The sequence below is a fragment of the Drosophila nasuta genome, chromosome 2L (assembly GCF_023558535.2).
Source record: "Drosophila nasuta strain 15112-1781.00 chromosome 2L, ASM2355853v1, whole genome shotgun sequence".
NCBI lineage: Eukaryota > Metazoa > Arthropoda > Insecta > Diptera > Drosophilidae > Drosophila > Drosophila nasuta.
Window position 1 is genome coordinate 22,119,712 of NC_083455.1, and position 16,954 is coordinate 22,136,665.

A 16,954-nucleotide genomic window follows, 5' to 3' on the forward strand; every position below is an offset into this window, starting at 1 on the left:
AAGACTTGGTTTTGTAAGATAAAATAAATAAATGTTTTTTCACTTTGTTAGTTTCGCAATTCGCAATTCATTCATATTCCCATCTCCAAGTCGTCAACTCCGAGTTCATTCTCCTCGCTTTCATTTCCCTAGCTTATTAAATATCGCTCTATTAAATTTGTGTACATTTCACAGTTTTCCTTTGAATAATATTCAATCTATTTTGACCACACTCCGCTTTCGGTCCCCAAAAAGTATGCTATACATTTGCAAATTGGCGAAATTGTATATGAAAAGATTTGGAGCAACACATGCGTTTTTAGCTGGCCCTCGGCAACATGAAATTTAATTATGCCATAGACACTAAGAACACACAACCACACACATACACAAACAAACACACACACACTTGCAGAAAACACACACACAGATAGAGCGAACGAGAAGAGCATAAAAGACGTGCGAAAAGGGCAAAGAAAAAGGTTTATCCCTTGGCCAGAAAAGCAGTTGAAAGTTACTCCCGGTTGTCCGATGTCCGATGTCCGGACTTGTCCGGTTTTGCTGCCAGCCCGGTTCCCAGTTAGCCATCTAAGTGCGCAGTGCGTTGTCGGCATCCTAATTGAATTTGCTACGGTCAGGCAACGTAATAATCATCGCCATCATCATTACCGTCATGGCATCATCATAAACTTCATCAAGCTCATCGGCAAAAACACTCACACACACACACATACACCGACAATTGACCGACGGCCGCCTGGGGGATTTGAAATTGAATTCAGTTACGGGAAATACATTTGCATTGATTTGCTTTTTATTTTTATGCGTCTGGCCGAAAACGAAACGCATTGACATTAATAAAAATTTCCTTTGAATTTTGATTGCTTTATGTTGTCCCTCTCTGTCGCTTTCTCTCTCTGTCTTTCTCTTCATCTCGCTCTCAACTTTACGGCCACACCTTCGATTCCCTTATGCATAGCTTGTTATTGTTGTCGCCTGTCTTGTTCGTGCCATTGCTGATTATTTTTATTATTTACTTAGCCTTGTTCCAGGGCTCCCCCCGTAAAATGTCCAAGACAGGCTCGCGTTCGCGTTGCTTAAGTGGAAATTGAAAATTTTCATATTTTCATTACACGGCCATGGTAATTTTCTTCGCCTGTCACGGGCTAAACTTAAATAATTTATGCAAATATTTTGCGGTGCCGTCTGCTCGCCCAACCGCAACTTTTCTTTTTTTTTTTTTGCTCGTTGCCTCTTAACAGCCTGGCCAATTCGGTTTCCACGCTGATTTAATAAGGCCAGTCAGTCCCTCTTTACTACCAGCTGGGCAATTAAATCGCACCGACTTTTTTTTCAATGTGCATTTAACTAACTACTTAAGGACTATTAGCTTAATAATTGCAAATAAGCAGACTATCAGAAATTGCAATTTTCTATACATTGTGCTTACTACGAGTGCATTAAAAGGATTGTAAGCGGTTTGAGATGCTTGGCAGCATTAGTAAATAAGGAAAAAGTGAGAAAATAACAAAAATAAATCATAAATCATATAGTAAAATAAATAGTAAAACAAAACAGAATTGTAATACTATGAAATATTTATGCAATAATTAATATTCTTAGTGTGAGTTGAATAGATAGAAAAGTAAATCAAGAAAAAAATAATAATAATAAAACAAATATCTCATAAATTACGTAATAAAATAAATACTTTAGAAAAACCAGATTCCTCATAATAAAATTTGATGAATAAAATTGAATAGTGTTGAAAATATTTGCTAAATTTAATACTGAGATATATTTAATCCAGTTAATTACATCATTTGTTATTTATTTAAACTGTTTAAGTAAATAAGGCTTAACTGCCCGATCTTTCTAATTTAAAATACTCTTCATATTTCCTAATAAGCAAATTTATATTGTCTTAACATATAATGCTTCAGAATTATGTTTGTAATGTTTATGGAATAAAGCCAGTTTAAAACTTGTATCACATAAAAGTTTACTACCTGAAATACGAAACTATTTCTACAAAATAATATAATATACGCATATGTTTTGTTTTCATATTTCCTTCATAATTTGTAATTCCTAACTACCATAGCAGCAGATTATGACATAATTTCAGTTAACGAATTTATGTTTCTCAAAAAAATAAAAGAAGTTCAAGCATCGCATAGTTGCAATATCATAGCAAGCGTAATTTATTTTGTTCCACTTTTTCTTTCCTGCCTTCTTTCCTTATCTTCTCAGTGCTTGCTGCTGTTAATCTGTTTCTCTCTGTCTCTGTCTCTGACTCCGCAGCTCCCCTGATAACGGCGACAGGAAGTTTTGCAAGTTTTCACTAATTAAAGGCAGACAGCAAAAGGTCCCAGACATCATAAATATGCTTGCATATGCACTTTGAACTCTTCTGCCATCTCCACTCTATATGTTGCTGTCTCTGTCACTCTGGTGGGGGATATCTGAGTGTTTCTCACGTTGCTCGTTTTGCATGCTTTAAGTAGTAAGCATTCTTGCATATGCATATGCATAACTCCCCTGAGCTGTTAGTTAACTGCGCCCCAAAGTATGCAACAACGTATAGTGCAACAGTATGCTGCATAACCGATGTGTGTGTGTGTGTGTATATGTGTATAGAGTATGCTTATTTGGCGTTTATGCCACAAATTGGACGCCATGTTTATGAGCTGTGGGGCAACTAATGGCGGGTAGACGAAAAAGGAGTGCTGAGGAGGGGAACGTGGGGGAACAACCGCAGGACGTGGCTAACCACAGTGTGTGCTGCGTTTTTGAGCATTAAATTGCTTGATATATTGTTTGGCAGAAACCCTTATATGCAAGTATCATATAGCAAGCATATTTATTTCCTTTATTCATTCTGTTTTTTTTTTTCTGTGTGTTGTTTTGCAAATCTCTCGCGACTTTTAGCTCTCGCATTTTGCAGCTTTTTCTTTTTGCATGCATTTTTCGTTCGTTTTGAATTATGCGCGTCTTTGTCTCCCGTCTTAAATTTCATAATGCACATTTTATAATAATTTTTCGTCTACTTTGCTGCAATTTTGTGCAATCTTTTACCATAATTTATATAAGTGTACCTCTCTCTCTCTCTCTCTCACTCTGCGCGTAAGGATTCATCTCGAGCTCGCTTCTTTTTTTTCAACTTTCTTGCAACAGTTAACGATATTTTTGCAGCTCAGCGTTTCGAATATGCTTTGCCCCATGTGAATGTGTGAGTGCTTGTATATGTGTGTGTGTGTGTGTGTGTGTGTTTGTGCGTGTAATGTTGAGTTATGGCAGTTTTGTAGTTTGCGCAAAACTTTTTTACGCTCGTCTTTCGCTTCAACTTCCATGCAGAGTTCCACTCACTCACTTCAATTTTTTTCTCGTTTTTTTGTATTTAACTGTACAGGCTGCACTGCTTGGGTATTTAGTTAAATGTTCGTAAAATTGAGTGTTGGTTATATGTTTCACTTGAAGTCGCTCCCTTTGCGCCTCATCAGTATTGCCTTTAATCGATTTACCAAAAGCAATAAGCCAAAACTTTTATAAATGCCTTAAGTTTGTTTTGCACTCTTATTTTATTTTATTTAATTTGCCCTTATTTCCTTTTGTTTGTTGCTGTTGTAGTTTATTACTACTATCTCGGCCAGAGTCGTAATTATCCTGGAGCCTTTTTTAGCTTTATGACTTTATCAATGGTCATTTGGTGTGGACTGAAGTTGTAATTATTTGACAGAGAAACTTTGTTTAGGGCCTACTCATAAGTAGGCAATAAAAAATTTAATTGAGTGTTAAAAACTACAAAAGTTACGCATACAACATGTGGGTCAACTTGTGAATGAAGTTTGAAATGTTATGTGCCAACTTAATGCCCTCAAACAAATTTGTGAAAGTTTGAAATACTTTACTTGATTGTTCCGTTTTAATATTTAATAAAATCTATTTTGGTATATTTTTGGTGTATAAAATAAAATGAACTTTAAAAGCATGTGCTGATCTCTTATGCATGGGCTGAAACATTGTTGGTGCAGAAGATTTGCATGCAGTTGTTGCTGTCCCTTCATTCAGCGTTAGTCGACTGAGCTGTCACATAAATTGCACATACGTCACGTGGCCTGGCGTTTTGCAAACGAAACAGTTGATGAATTTAAAGCCTAGTGAGTGTGTAGTCAGTCTTGCAGTCAGCTTGAAACAACTAAATGGCGCTAAATGCAATGCATGGCGTAAATAAAAAGCTAAACGATGCTACTAAATAACGAGTATATTTGCCAGACAGAGTGAGAGAGAGAGTAGGCAACATCCGTTTGCAAAAGCGCCCACGCATGCAACCAAATTGCAGTCACAGTTGCAACAACTCGAAACTGGAGCAGCTGCTGTTGTTGCACACATACACACAGCAGCAGCAGCAGCAGTCCACACACACAGAGCCCTTGGAGCGCAAACGCATACATCAAATGTGTCAAAGAGATTTGTTATGCATGACAGCAGAGAGAAAGAGCAAAAAAAAAGAAGGCCAGAGAGATACGAGATAATGTGAACATGGAGGTGGCGCAGGGCCATTTGCTCGTAATTGAAGTTCCGCTTCGAGCTGCGTGCTAATTGTGACAAATGACAAATGTCAGCTCAAAGCCAGCTCTCTTGCTGTTCGCTCGCTATCAATATTCAGTCTCGCTTTTCAAGGTTAAAAATAAATCAAATTTGTTTTTTGCATTTCGAAATGCTTTATTTAACCGAAGCATATCCAAACTTCTTCAAAAATTATTTGATGGTGTTTGTAAGCCGTTTTTATACCTGAAATGAAATGAATAAATGAGGGGGGAACTAAATTAAGCCCTGCCTAGCCAGACATCATCGTCGGATGTTCCTTCTTTTAGATTAAGTTGGTTTTCCTCAAGACCGTTAAGAACTCATCACGTCCCACTTCACCATCGCCATCCAGATCGGCCTCATCGATCATTTCCTGCAGCTCTTCATCGGTCAGGCTCTCGCCCAATTCGATAGAGACACGCTTTAAATTGTCGAATGAAATTTTACCAGAATGATCGTCATCAAAGAATGAGAACGCTTTCATGAGGTCCTGTTTGCTATCCTTGGCAGCCATTTTTAAGCGCATCAAGGTCAAGAAGTCATTGAACGCAATGCGCCCCGTCTTATCCTTATCGATCTCATCCATCATATTTTTAATCTCCTCCTTATCCGGCTCAAAGCCCAACGCACGTATTGCCACCCTTAGCTCTTTCACTTCAATGAAACCAGTGCATTCCGTATCGAACAGATCGAAGGCCTTCTTAATGTCCACCTTCTGGGCCAGCGATAGATCAAAGGTTGGCAATTGACGTTTGTTTTTCAGCTTGCGACCGCGTATCATCGAACCCGATGAAATCGTGGCCGTCGAAACTGCTTTGCTTATGTTGCCCGAATCCATTTTGTATTTTAATTTTTTTTATTCTTTTGTTTTGTATCAAATTAACATCAACGAAAAACTCTTGTGTTATTTATTGTTGTTTGCCTTTTCACAATATGTAAATAACAATAGTATTTGCATTTAAAAATGTGTAGTTGTTTACACTCCTGACTACGGGAGAATGAAGTTGTGTTGTTCAACAACGAGAACTCAAGTAAATCAACAAATGTGAATCTAGTACAGAGGTTACTGCGATTCAACAGGTTATTCTCTATCAATGCTAACAGACGACGAAAAGTGTAGATTTTGTATTTTAAATTTGATAACATTTTAAATTAACTTATTTTACAAAAATTCAATTTGCTTTTTCGCGTTTGAATTTTTTTAACTTTTATATTTGGCAATAAATTATTACACAATATTAAGTTGAACTTTGATATTATCGGTTTTATATTATCTATTCATTTCCACCTTTTTAAGTTTTAATTATATATTTGTATGTAGAGTAATGCCCCAAAATTTTTCTACCAATTGTTTCTTTAGAGTGTTTATAGTATACAATTGCTCTAATCATTTTTCCTTGATTTCTTCGGCATGGTTAGAGGTAAAAGGCAGGCTAGAGTAAAACTAATTAAAGTAATAAACATATCCAACGACACTTTGTGCTCTAGCTATAATTAGATTTTTGTCTCAACTGAAGCTAATCGCTTTCACAGACCATAAACTCGAAATTCCAGACCCAGCAGTGTTTTCATTATTTTGCATTTAATTTTTCTACACTTGCACAAAAAAAAAAGAAAACCTTGTGTTAACTGTCAATGAATATTAGCAAGAATGTGGCAAGCATGGCTGAGTAACAAAAGCGACTTGAATAAACAGACACCCAGACAGCAAATTTCAGGTGCCATGTGCCACAAGTCGTGGCGTCAGTCAAAGCTTTTGGTTGTTGTTGCCGTCCGTCGCGCTACGTGCCGCGAATTGTTTGCCTATCAAATTTGCCTGCAACAGGCCAAAACAAACGTTGGCTGAACCTGAGTTCAACCTGCCTTCTTCTCCTTCTCCTTCGCATAGTTCGCAATGCGTGGCACGTGCCCAACACACACACAGAAAGAGTAAACTAAGGAGGAGGGACGGTTACGATTGCAACTCATGAATGCCGCTCATGATTCCAATTATATAAACATACGCTTTTGTATGTTTGCCCCACAAGTCGCAAACTCACCTGCAGCTCAACTCCAATGCTGCCGCCCAGCGAAGTCAGCGATAATTTACGATTACGTTCGCGCTCCAGTCTCATGAGTATCTGTGCATTCTGCTCACACGTGTAGGTGTGCGTCTTGCGTCGCCGCTCCAAACTGTACTCGTACAGTGGCCGTGCCGCATCCGGTTGCAGTTGCGCCTCGTCGCCGGCATCGCAGCTGCACAGCGATTGATTGCTGCGTCCCTTGGCACGCTTCAAGGAGCCGCGATGCGATGTGGCAAACGAGGCTGTCGAACAGCTATTGGAGACACCGCGTTCGCTCACATAATCCGAAAATGTGACCACATTGTGATTGTTGTTGTTGCCACCGCCGCTGCTGTTAATGTTGCCATCGTAGGCAGCAGACGGACGCAATGCGGTGGCCACAGGTGCAACGCCAGCTTTTCGCTTCGATGGCGACACATAATAAATGTCATGCTCATCAAACTCAACGCTATTCAATCGCCCGCCACCAGTTGAATTCAATCCCAATCCTAGAGCTGTCGTCGCAGTCGCTGTGCTGCTGCTGGTGCTGGCGGCGCTGTTGCCACCGCTGCTCAAGTTGCAACCATGATCCGCCAGCGAGTGCAGCAACAATGGATGCGTCGACGATGGACGATCGCGCAGCGAATGCTGTTTATGCAGTCGAGGTGCTGCGGAGGAGGCATCGTGGCCATTTGTACGACGCAGTTCCGTCATCTTGATGGAATGCACGACACTCAATCTCGACTCTTGACTGTCGGCTTCAAAGTGTTGCAGCAGCTGCTCGTTTTGTATTTCTCCTTTGCTTTCTTTTGTTTTTTGATGAGGTTTTAGTCAATGACTGGCGTCATCTTGGTGCTTATTGTCATCACTTTGGCTGGCTTAGCTGCCCGGCTCATGTAATATTCATGGTGCTGTCGCTGTCGTTGGCATTAGCATAACACTTTGTCCTCTAGATTGATCTAGTATACTAGTATATATATATATTTTATTTTTAATTTTAAATGCGCCTCGTCGCCTTCGGTTGCCAGCTAAAGGCTAAGCCGGCTAACGATTTCCTTGTGTCAATATCGCAAATTCGCAATCCGCTTTCGATGTTGTGAGTTGTGTGTGGATCTGTGTGTGTTTGTTGTGGCCCAGTCAAGTGCCAGTTACAGCTCCTTGCTGCCGTCTCATTGGCAGCCAGCCGCTTAACGATTCGATTTGCCTCCCACTTGAGTTACTCGCTTTAGCATTTCCCTATTTCTCTTTGCTTTTTTTGTTTTGGTGTTGCCTCTTTGCTCTGTTAATAGAGTCGGCTTTTCTCGTTTGGTTGCTGCTTTTGTCCTAATAACTGCAAAGAGACGAAAAAGAGAGATTGTGAATGCGTTAGAAGTGAGTGCCAAAAATGTGTGTGTAAGTGTGTGTGTGTGTGTGTTCTTTTTTGGATTTTCATTGTGTGCTTTATGGCCGTACAAACACGATAAGTATACAAGTGTGCAAAATCTTCCACTCAAGAGTATAAGAGTGTGTATTTGTGTGTGATGTACATAGCCTAATTGGTTTTGGATTTCTTCTAATCTGTTAATGTGCAGTAAATTCAATTCCTAACTTCCTCTTGCAGTGCTTAATTTCTTAACTGCTTTACATCTTTTAAAATTGACTGTAGGGAAGGGAAGTATTTATTTGATGTCAATGAAAATTAATATTCGTTTTTGAAATTACAATAAATATTCAGCAGAAAGGTTTTTAATAATAACAATGTTTTTTAATATTTATTTAGATTTATTTTCAATTATATATATATTTTATTTACTTCAAGAATTTACAGAGATGTTTTGCGCACTTTGCAGCTGAAGTTTATCAACTATTTAAAGCGTTTAGCAGCAGACCAAATGAATTAACTCATTACACGCGCTCATTAAGCTATATCCAAAGTTGATTAAGGCCTTGAAAAAGTTCTTGAGAAGAATGTCCTTGGCAGGAACAACATGCCCTGCACTTGTCTCTGCCCAGGAACGGATGTCGGAAGTTGCTGGGGAAGGAATCTTTGCTCCCAGCAGGCAGGCAGGGAGACAGGCAGCTGAGAAGAGACAAGAGTCTGACAACTTGAAGTGCCACTCGAAAAATGCCCAGGACAAAATGTTTGTTGTCGCCGGGGCGAAAGCAAAAGTTGCCGTGGCAAACTTCTTAAAAATACTTAAGAAACGATAAATATCACAAAGTACACACACATACAGACACAGAGAGAATCGCACATATGATATACTTAATGTGTCTTTGGGGTGGGGTTGGGGAAAGGGGCGCATGGGGAGTGGCAAATGTTTTGACTCTTGAAAGTTTGCTCAAGTTGCCTATTTGTTACTCGGCGTGTTGCTCGCTTCTTCGACTTGTTGTTGGCGTTGTTGGCCATGGGGCGTGTGCCATTGATAGCGTCTGCCACGCCTTCTGTCTTTCCGCCTGCCGTCGTCTCCTACACACAAAATACTCGCAATGCGACAAATTTGCTATTGTTGTTGCCATACTCATTATCTTTTAACGTTATTATTATGTTACATACTTTGTGGAGCTTGCCAAAGTTGACAGCAGTCGCAAGTTGTTGTTGTTATCGTTACTGTTCTTCCCAATTTTGTGTTGTCGGCTTTGGCAGCTTTAAGCAAATACCTTAAAATTCCTATTTACAAAACTTTTTAGCCTAGGCAGCTGTTCAATTATATGAATTTCGTATTTGTTGCTGTTGGCATTTTGCTATTTGGTTTGCTTATTAAAAAGTTGCCATCGTTTATGCCAAATTGTTTTGCTTGCTTCGACTCAGATTCGATGCTTTGAAATCATAGAAAAATGGCCTTAACAAATTCGCACAAATTCACATAAATTCCAACAATTTCAGATGAATTCAAATGAATTTGTCTGTCAATCAATAAAAGGTAACTGCCAACGCAGCTGCCATTCTCCAATGTACGATTGGAAAATTAAAAAGAAAAAATAGAAAATAACGAAATCGAAATCGGGATAAGAGGAAGAGAGAGAGTCGACTAAAAGTTACCCTTGGTTCGCACTCAATTGACTCTTCAATTGTCAAATCATATACATATACTTGACTCTTACTATCACATCGAATGATGTAATAAATTCGAAGCCTTGGCTAAAGTATTTTCCCCCCCCATTTTATTGCCTTGAAATTGCCTCCACTTGCCACACAACTTGATTATACCCGGCTGTTGTTGCTGTGAGGTTAACAAAACCAACACAAGCGTCTGCAATCAATAAAAAAAAAAGAAAAAATGTCAATTGACAGTCATTGACAGGCCAAGGCCGAGACTTGGAGATGTCTCACTTAGCTTGGCTTTGACACACGCGTGCCACACAATAATAATATTAGTATTTTCAAGGAAATTAATGTTTAAATTTCGACAAGAAAAATTTATAAAAGCCCACAAAAAGAAACAAAATAAAAAAAAATTATTACAGTAAACTGGATAGTTTACTCTTTTTAGAAAAGTAATGCAAAAATTATAGCAACTCTTAAAGTTTTTCTTTAAATTTATTACGAAACATTGAAGATTCTATGTTATTTGAAATATGGTTTATTAGAAAGTTATCAGTAAGGAATAAAATTTTATGAAATACCTTATATTATATATTAACATCCTTGAAAATGTAGTATATGTGGTATTTCTCCCTCAAAGTCAAGTATATATAATAGACCATATTATTTCTCCTTTCAAATTTAGTATATAAAATATAGCATATCATTTATCCTTCAATATTGAATATACATATATAATAGCCATATTTTTTCTCTTTCAAAATTCAGTATTTATAATACCACATAATATCTTCTTAAAAATTTAGTTCTTAACATCAAAGAGAAAAATGCTAATAGAGCTTCAGGAATTCAAACATTTGATTTAGTTTATATAATATACCACAATAGTATATTTGTTTCCTTTAAAACATCACAAAGAAAAGAATGTGAAAAGAACGTAAGGAATTCAACTAAAGAAGTTTATAGTATGGCCATATATGAAGTTTATGGCAGCTGTGCTCTAATTTGGATTAATTAATTTTAGCATTGATTTTGCTGGCGAGTATGTGCGGGTCAGGTTCAAAAAGGGTTTTATGTGTCAGGTCGTAAAGTCTAAGTAGTGACAGTGCTTAAAGTTGGCCCAATAACAAAAAGGATGCTGTTGGTACAACGAAAGGACAACGACATCAGCAGCACACACACAGAGCGCCCACGCAAATGAAAATCTAATTTAGAGCAACACGCACACAGAGACAGAGAGAGAAAGTGAGAGAAAGAGCGAACAAACATGGCAGACACACATAGAAAGAAGAAGGAAAGAAGAAGAGATATGTACATATACACACTCAAATGATACATGAGCTCATGGCGGCAGTAAAAGCTTCGGTTCGCCTTTCATTTGCGTTTAAAGACCCAAAAGGACTTCCGCCTGCAGCGGCCTACAAATTAACATGCCCCCAATCTGTGGCTCTCTAACTGTGAGCAAGTGTGTATGAGTGTGTGTGTGTGTGTGTGTCCCAGCGAGTGCCATGAATTATGACGAAAGCAGCTGCAGACTTAATGGAAAATACTCTGCTTTCGCAAGCAGCCAAAGAGAGAGAGAAAGACTGAGGGAAAGAGGGAGTCACGCAAGTCGCAAATTAGAAAAAAGTGAATTTCCTATAGCAGACTTATGAGGGCCAACGCTGCGTATGTGTAATAAGTTGTACGCGATTTTCACTTGCTAATAAATTAAACACAATCTATGGGATTGGCTATTCACCGCTTTCACTTGCAACTCTCTTCACTTTTAATTTTTGACACGTAGCCGAAGAACATGCTCTTTGACATTGTAACAAACCGAAACAAGCACACGCCCAAATACACATATTTTAAAATTCCAACAAGCAGCGGCGGTGGTATAATGAGTTTTCTAGCGGCGGGTCATAAATACATTCGTCGAGTCGTATATTCGGTTATATTCCTGTATATATACGTATATAAGTGCGCCCCATAGGTGGGCTATAAAATTTGTTTAACACCAATGCGGCGCACGCACACACGCGCCAATCAAATTTATTTTATTTCATTCTACGTTTTTTTATTCTGACTCTGTTGCAACATTTTTTTTTGGTTGTTGTTTTGTTGCCAATGTCGTTTTATGACAGCACAGCAAATTAATGAAATTTGCGCAATAAATCATTGGCAAAGCGAATAAAAGCGCTCTGCAAATATGTTAAACAAATAAAAATATGCGAAATAAATGTAAGAAATATGCAACAACAAATAAGCAAACCAAAAATCAGGCAACGAAGGAAAAAAACATAAATTATTAACAATATAAATACAGCAACGTAAAAAAAAATACTGCATTTGACCAGTAAATTATATGATTGCCATTTAATGTGATCATATGTTATGTGCAAATCAAAAGTCATGCTGGCAATTATATAATTAAAATCGTGTGGTGCGGCTTAATGACATTTGCAGCTAACAATAAACCAAAATTTATGCATTTAATGACAAGTTTTTCGAGTGTTTCCTAACTGTCATTTATATTTTAAATTTTGTGTTCTATTTTTTGAACGACAATTTAAATATGATTTATATTTGTTATATATTGATATATGTTTAAAAATTCCAAACTAATTTTACCAATTTTGCATGTAAATTTAAATTCTTTGCTAGCATATTTAAACAAGTAGGAAAGTCGAGTGTACTCGATTATGACATACTCGCTACCTATTTTAAATATAAGCTAATAGTGCGGTATTATTCTTAAAAAATACCAAACCATATACCACAAAAATACTAAAATAATACCAATGATAACGTACTAAATTCGAAATATACCATAAATGTCAAAATATGCCAGATTGCCTGACTTCAATCATACTTTTTTCACTTTTAATTTCCCATGCTCGAAAATATGTTTTAAAATTTAATTTAACTCAACAAATTTTTCTCATAAATTTCATTTTATTGCTGGCATATTTAAATTTCTACAAAATTCCAATTGAATCACAACTATTTTTACGACTTTTCTACTGCCAGCCAAGTGCGTCAGCTGGCTCGAATTATTTTCTTTTTTGTTTTTTTTTGTTCGCCACCCGCCAACTGCTTAAACTAAACACTGTGGCATGGATTTGTGCCATGGAATGCAGACCAATTGCAATTTCAATCCCAAAACCATTCGCAAGTCATATTTCTGTGGACTTCAAGTGCGTTGACTGCACTTTTGGTGTCGCGCATAAAACTTTTGCCACGCTTTGCGTCCGCTCTCCCCTTTTCAACTTAGCCACGACAAGTGCTGGAAGTCTCAGGGCACCACAAAAATAGTCATCTATGTGTACGGGAAGTGCCCCCCTCCTCCGTCTATCTCATTGCCATTCTCATTCCTCCCATTTGCACACATTCTTTTTTTTCGCTTTTCATCGTTCTCTGTTTTAGTAGCTGGTAATTCAGCTTGCATCCGTTTCTAAAAAGTTGCGCCCAGCTAGCGAATTCAAGTGGTTCGGCGGGGGGGAGGAGCAAAAGGCTTTTAGCTGACTTAACACCAGCCAGGACACACACTCTAATATATTGCCAACGTCGCCGTCGCCATCGTTGTTGCAACCATTCCATTGCCTCCGCGCCGCTTCCTCACTTGGCTTTAGTAGCCTCATAAAGCTTGAGCTTAAGCATGTCGTCCAAAAAAGGGTTTCCTGCTTTGACTTTGGCCAACAATTTGCACAAAAACCGCCCGCATGAAAATTGTGCGTATGTGTATGTGTGTGTGTATGTGTGTGTGTATGTGTATGTGTGTGTGTGTGTGTGGGTGAGTGGGTCAAAAAACAAGTTAACAATGGCGCTCGTGACTTTAAATAAAGAAATAACTTGCGCATAGTTCAAGTCAAACAATGCGCGACGTTGCGCTAAGAATTTAACATGGATACGCTTTTATATATTACTCTATGAGGCGTGGGCGTTATTCTCTATCTTTCTCCATGGGCGTGGCATTCACTTCACTAACAATGCCAGCCGCTCTGCGTACAAGTTTTTTTTCATTTTTTTCAGTCGCCCCTTTCTACTGCAGCGAGTTTCTCTAGCTGTCGTTTTTATACCGTCGTTGTCGTTGTCCTTTTTGACAGGCAGCACCAAAACTTTAGCACTTAATATATTTCTACTATTTTTTTTTGGTTGACTTTGTTGTTGTCTTCGTCTTTTGGCTTTTGTCCATTGCCTTTTGGCTTTGGCTTCAGCTTCGGGCCAAGCAGCTTAGCTTGTCTTTTAGACATTGTTGTTCTTTTATTTATGGCTCACGCATTTCAACTGCATTTTGACTTATTTACGTACCTTGTCGCTTCCGTGCCACCTGTCTTCGTTTGTCTAACAACCTTCGCCGTTCAAGAAAGTAGCCAAATGCACGAGCTGCAAGTGAAAAAAGACAAAAGAGAATATATATTTTTTGAAGGAACTTTAGCTTTTACGGAGGGTTTCCATGCACTTTGGTTTTTGCAAGTGCTGTGGATAAACTATATAAATATTTTTGTCTGGAAGTGAATTTCACATTGGGGAAAATAGTGTTCAGTACCTTCTTACATTGATCGCAATATAAAGATTTATTTAAATGACAAACTGTTTTCCCAAAAATATGTCCAACAATCACAATTCACCAACAAAAAACTCAAGTCCGAATAAGTATAAACCATAAGCTGCATAATTTCAGTATTTAGCAAACGAAATATTTATTTAACTTCTAATGTGTTCAGCAGGCAGCTTAATAATTCATAAAGCTGCCATTACCATTTTGGCATTCACATAAAAATATTTTGCATAATTAAGCACAGCAACTACACAGATATATGTATAAACGATATATGAGAACTTTTACATTGAATGCATTTCTAGAGCTCTAGAGCTTGTATGTAAGTCCATCCACAATTGTCATAACTAACACAAACTTATTTATCCCTTGGGTCCGATTTATATTACTTTCCCGTAAGCATGGCCATGTGCCACACCGCCCACAGCATTGCGAGTGGGGGGCGTGGCCGAGGCCCAGTTGGCACAGTTAGAGAAAAACAGATGCATGTGCTAGAATGTAGAATGTAGTGTCGAGTGTACCGGAGGTTACAAACTCCAAGGTCTCAGTGTGCTGTAAATTTATCAGTGTCAAAAATAATAGCGCGCCCGTTTTCGCTTTTAATAATTTCCCTCGGCAACGCAAGCACACTGAGTGTGCCGAGTATTTGGAGCGGAAATTGCTGCTTCTCGAGTCGAAGAGTAGACTCGAGTCAGGGCAACGATGCCACAGCAGCAGCAGCAGCAATAATAAAACAAAGTACAATTCGCTCAATTAGCGAGTGCCAGAAGCACATTTACCCTGTATCAAACTATAATAATTATGATAACAATATGATTCAAAGCAATAAACAAAGCCTAACGGTAGGTTATCGAATTTTAGAGCATAAAATTTAAAGAACATACATATGTATGTGTTACACATAGAGGAAAGCGGACAACTTTTTTACATTTTTGTATTTATCTATTATTCTTAAATAATGTTCCCAAACTCTAATGAAAATCTAACAAAATTACATAGTTTAAAATTCATTGTCTTAGAGGAAGAAATCAAAGCATTTTAATTTTATTTAGCTCAAAAACGGATCAATTGGTATATATCAAATTAATATACTCTAAAAATACTAAAATACGAAATATGATATATTTGGTATATTTATATGGTAGTACATTAAAAATATGCCATAAAGTGCAAAATCTACCAGATTGTTATCCACAACAATTATTATATATAAAAAAAATTAATCAATTAAAATATACAAAATAAATATACCACAACATACTTAAAATATACCATATGCCATATTTGGTATATTGATAAAGTATGACATTCAAAATACACCACAGAGTGCAAAGCATGATGGAATTTTAGCCAAAGCAAGCAACTTCATAAAAATAAATGTAAAATATTATATATAAAACTTAACAACTTTCCTCCAAATAATTCGACATAGGGTATAGAGTAGGCTAACAAAAAAAAAACAACAACAGTTGGGCATTAAAACAATGGACTGGCCTCAGTGCATTTGCTGCAGGACACAAAAAAATAAAATAATACGTATACGTAATATGTGCGTGGGTGTGTGTGCGTGTGTTTGTGTCTATGTGTTTGTCGACTTTTTGGTGTGCCGTCTAAATAATTTCGGGTCAGAATGGTCGCAGCCTCGCGGCATTTTGTGTAATGGAATTTGTGCAGCCCAAATGGGAGCTCAGCATTTGCTTCAAATTTCCACTTTAGACACACATTTTCCACATTTGCTTTTCGTATTATTTTTTGTCGGTTTTCTGTTGGTTTTGCTTCTCTTGTCGTTTTCGGTTGTATTTTTTTTCTTTTTTGGTTTTGGCGCAGCCAAACGCATTTGTTTGCGTTTGCTTATGTCAACATCAAAGCCATCATTAATTTAATTGAAGCTCCCTTTGAGTTGGCTTCGAATTTTATTTTTACACACTGCCTGCGAAAATTTTTGTTTGATTTCCTACATACATTTGGCATATACACGCATATATAATATAATTTAATTTTACGAATCTTTAACATACGCAAATTACAATTGTTGACGCTTGTCGTATTTTTTTTTTTTTTTTTTGCTACTTTATTTAATGTTTGTGCTGAAAAGTCATAAATTTTATTTGTTTAACTTTAATGGAGTTTTTATGCTAGACACGTAAACAGCAGAGCACAAAAAAACTAAAATCACAGCATGTGTGTGCAAATAGCTGAGAATCAAATCAACATAAATTTAATTCAATTAATTGAAATCAAATTTAATCATCGATGCATCTGGTTAAAGCAAAGTCAATATAGTTATTTGCATGGCTATTAAATGAAATTACTTGAACAATGTGTGTGCTTAAAAGTCGAATATCATTTTTCGATATTAATAATATAACTTTTGGCAAACAACACAGTGCCGACTAAAAGTTTTCGCCACAAAATTCAAGTGCTTTGGCTAAAATTGTTTCCATTAAGATCTCACTACCCTGCAGTTGTGCACATTAAGCAAAAACTTTTAACATAAATTCAAGACCTTCTCATACTCATACCCATAAATATGACCATGCCTTACATCGATAAGAGAGAGGCCCAACAAAACTCCTAGCAGAGCTGCTTCTGCTGCTGCTTCTGCTGTTCCTGGAAAGATGAGAGCATAAAATATGCAGCAGCACCATCTCCATCTCCATCTCCATGAGGAGACATTGGGCAGAGGCAGATGGCAGTAAGAGTTCTGGCCGAAAAATTGCCAACTTTTTGTTTTTTAAGCTATTGACTAAATACTTTGGCAAATTCATAAATTGA

General features: G+C 37.5%; 2 protein-coding genes across 4 annotated transcripts in view; both read right to left on the bottom strand.

Annotated features, from left to right (window-relative positions):
* Positions 1–16,954, bottom strand: part of LOC132788337 (uncharacterized) — a 158,132-nt gene that overhangs the window by 54,540 nt on the left and 86,638 nt on the right. For all 3 annotated transcript variants that reach the window (XR_009632626.1, XM_060795845.1, XM_060795716.1), the window contains 2 exons: positions 13,930–14,004; positions 6,609–7,941 (listed from right to left, as the gene is read on the bottom strand). Coding sequence is in view for 2 of the 3 variants with exons in the window: in XM_060795845.1 (XP_060651828.1) it covers positions 6,609–7,325 (717 nt within the window). In the remaining variant the exon portion in view is untranslated. The remainder of the gene's footprint in view (positions 1–6,608; positions 7,942–13,929; positions 14,005–16,954) is intronic.
* On the bottom strand, positions 4,680–5,584 carry LOC132789929 (uncharacterized). The gene has a single exon (XM_060798279.1). It carries the CDS (start codon positions 5,405–5,407, stop codon positions 4,853–4,855), a length of 555 nt encoding a protein of 184 aa, XP_060654262.1. The 5' UTR covers positions 5,408–5,584; the 3' UTR covers positions 4,680–4,852.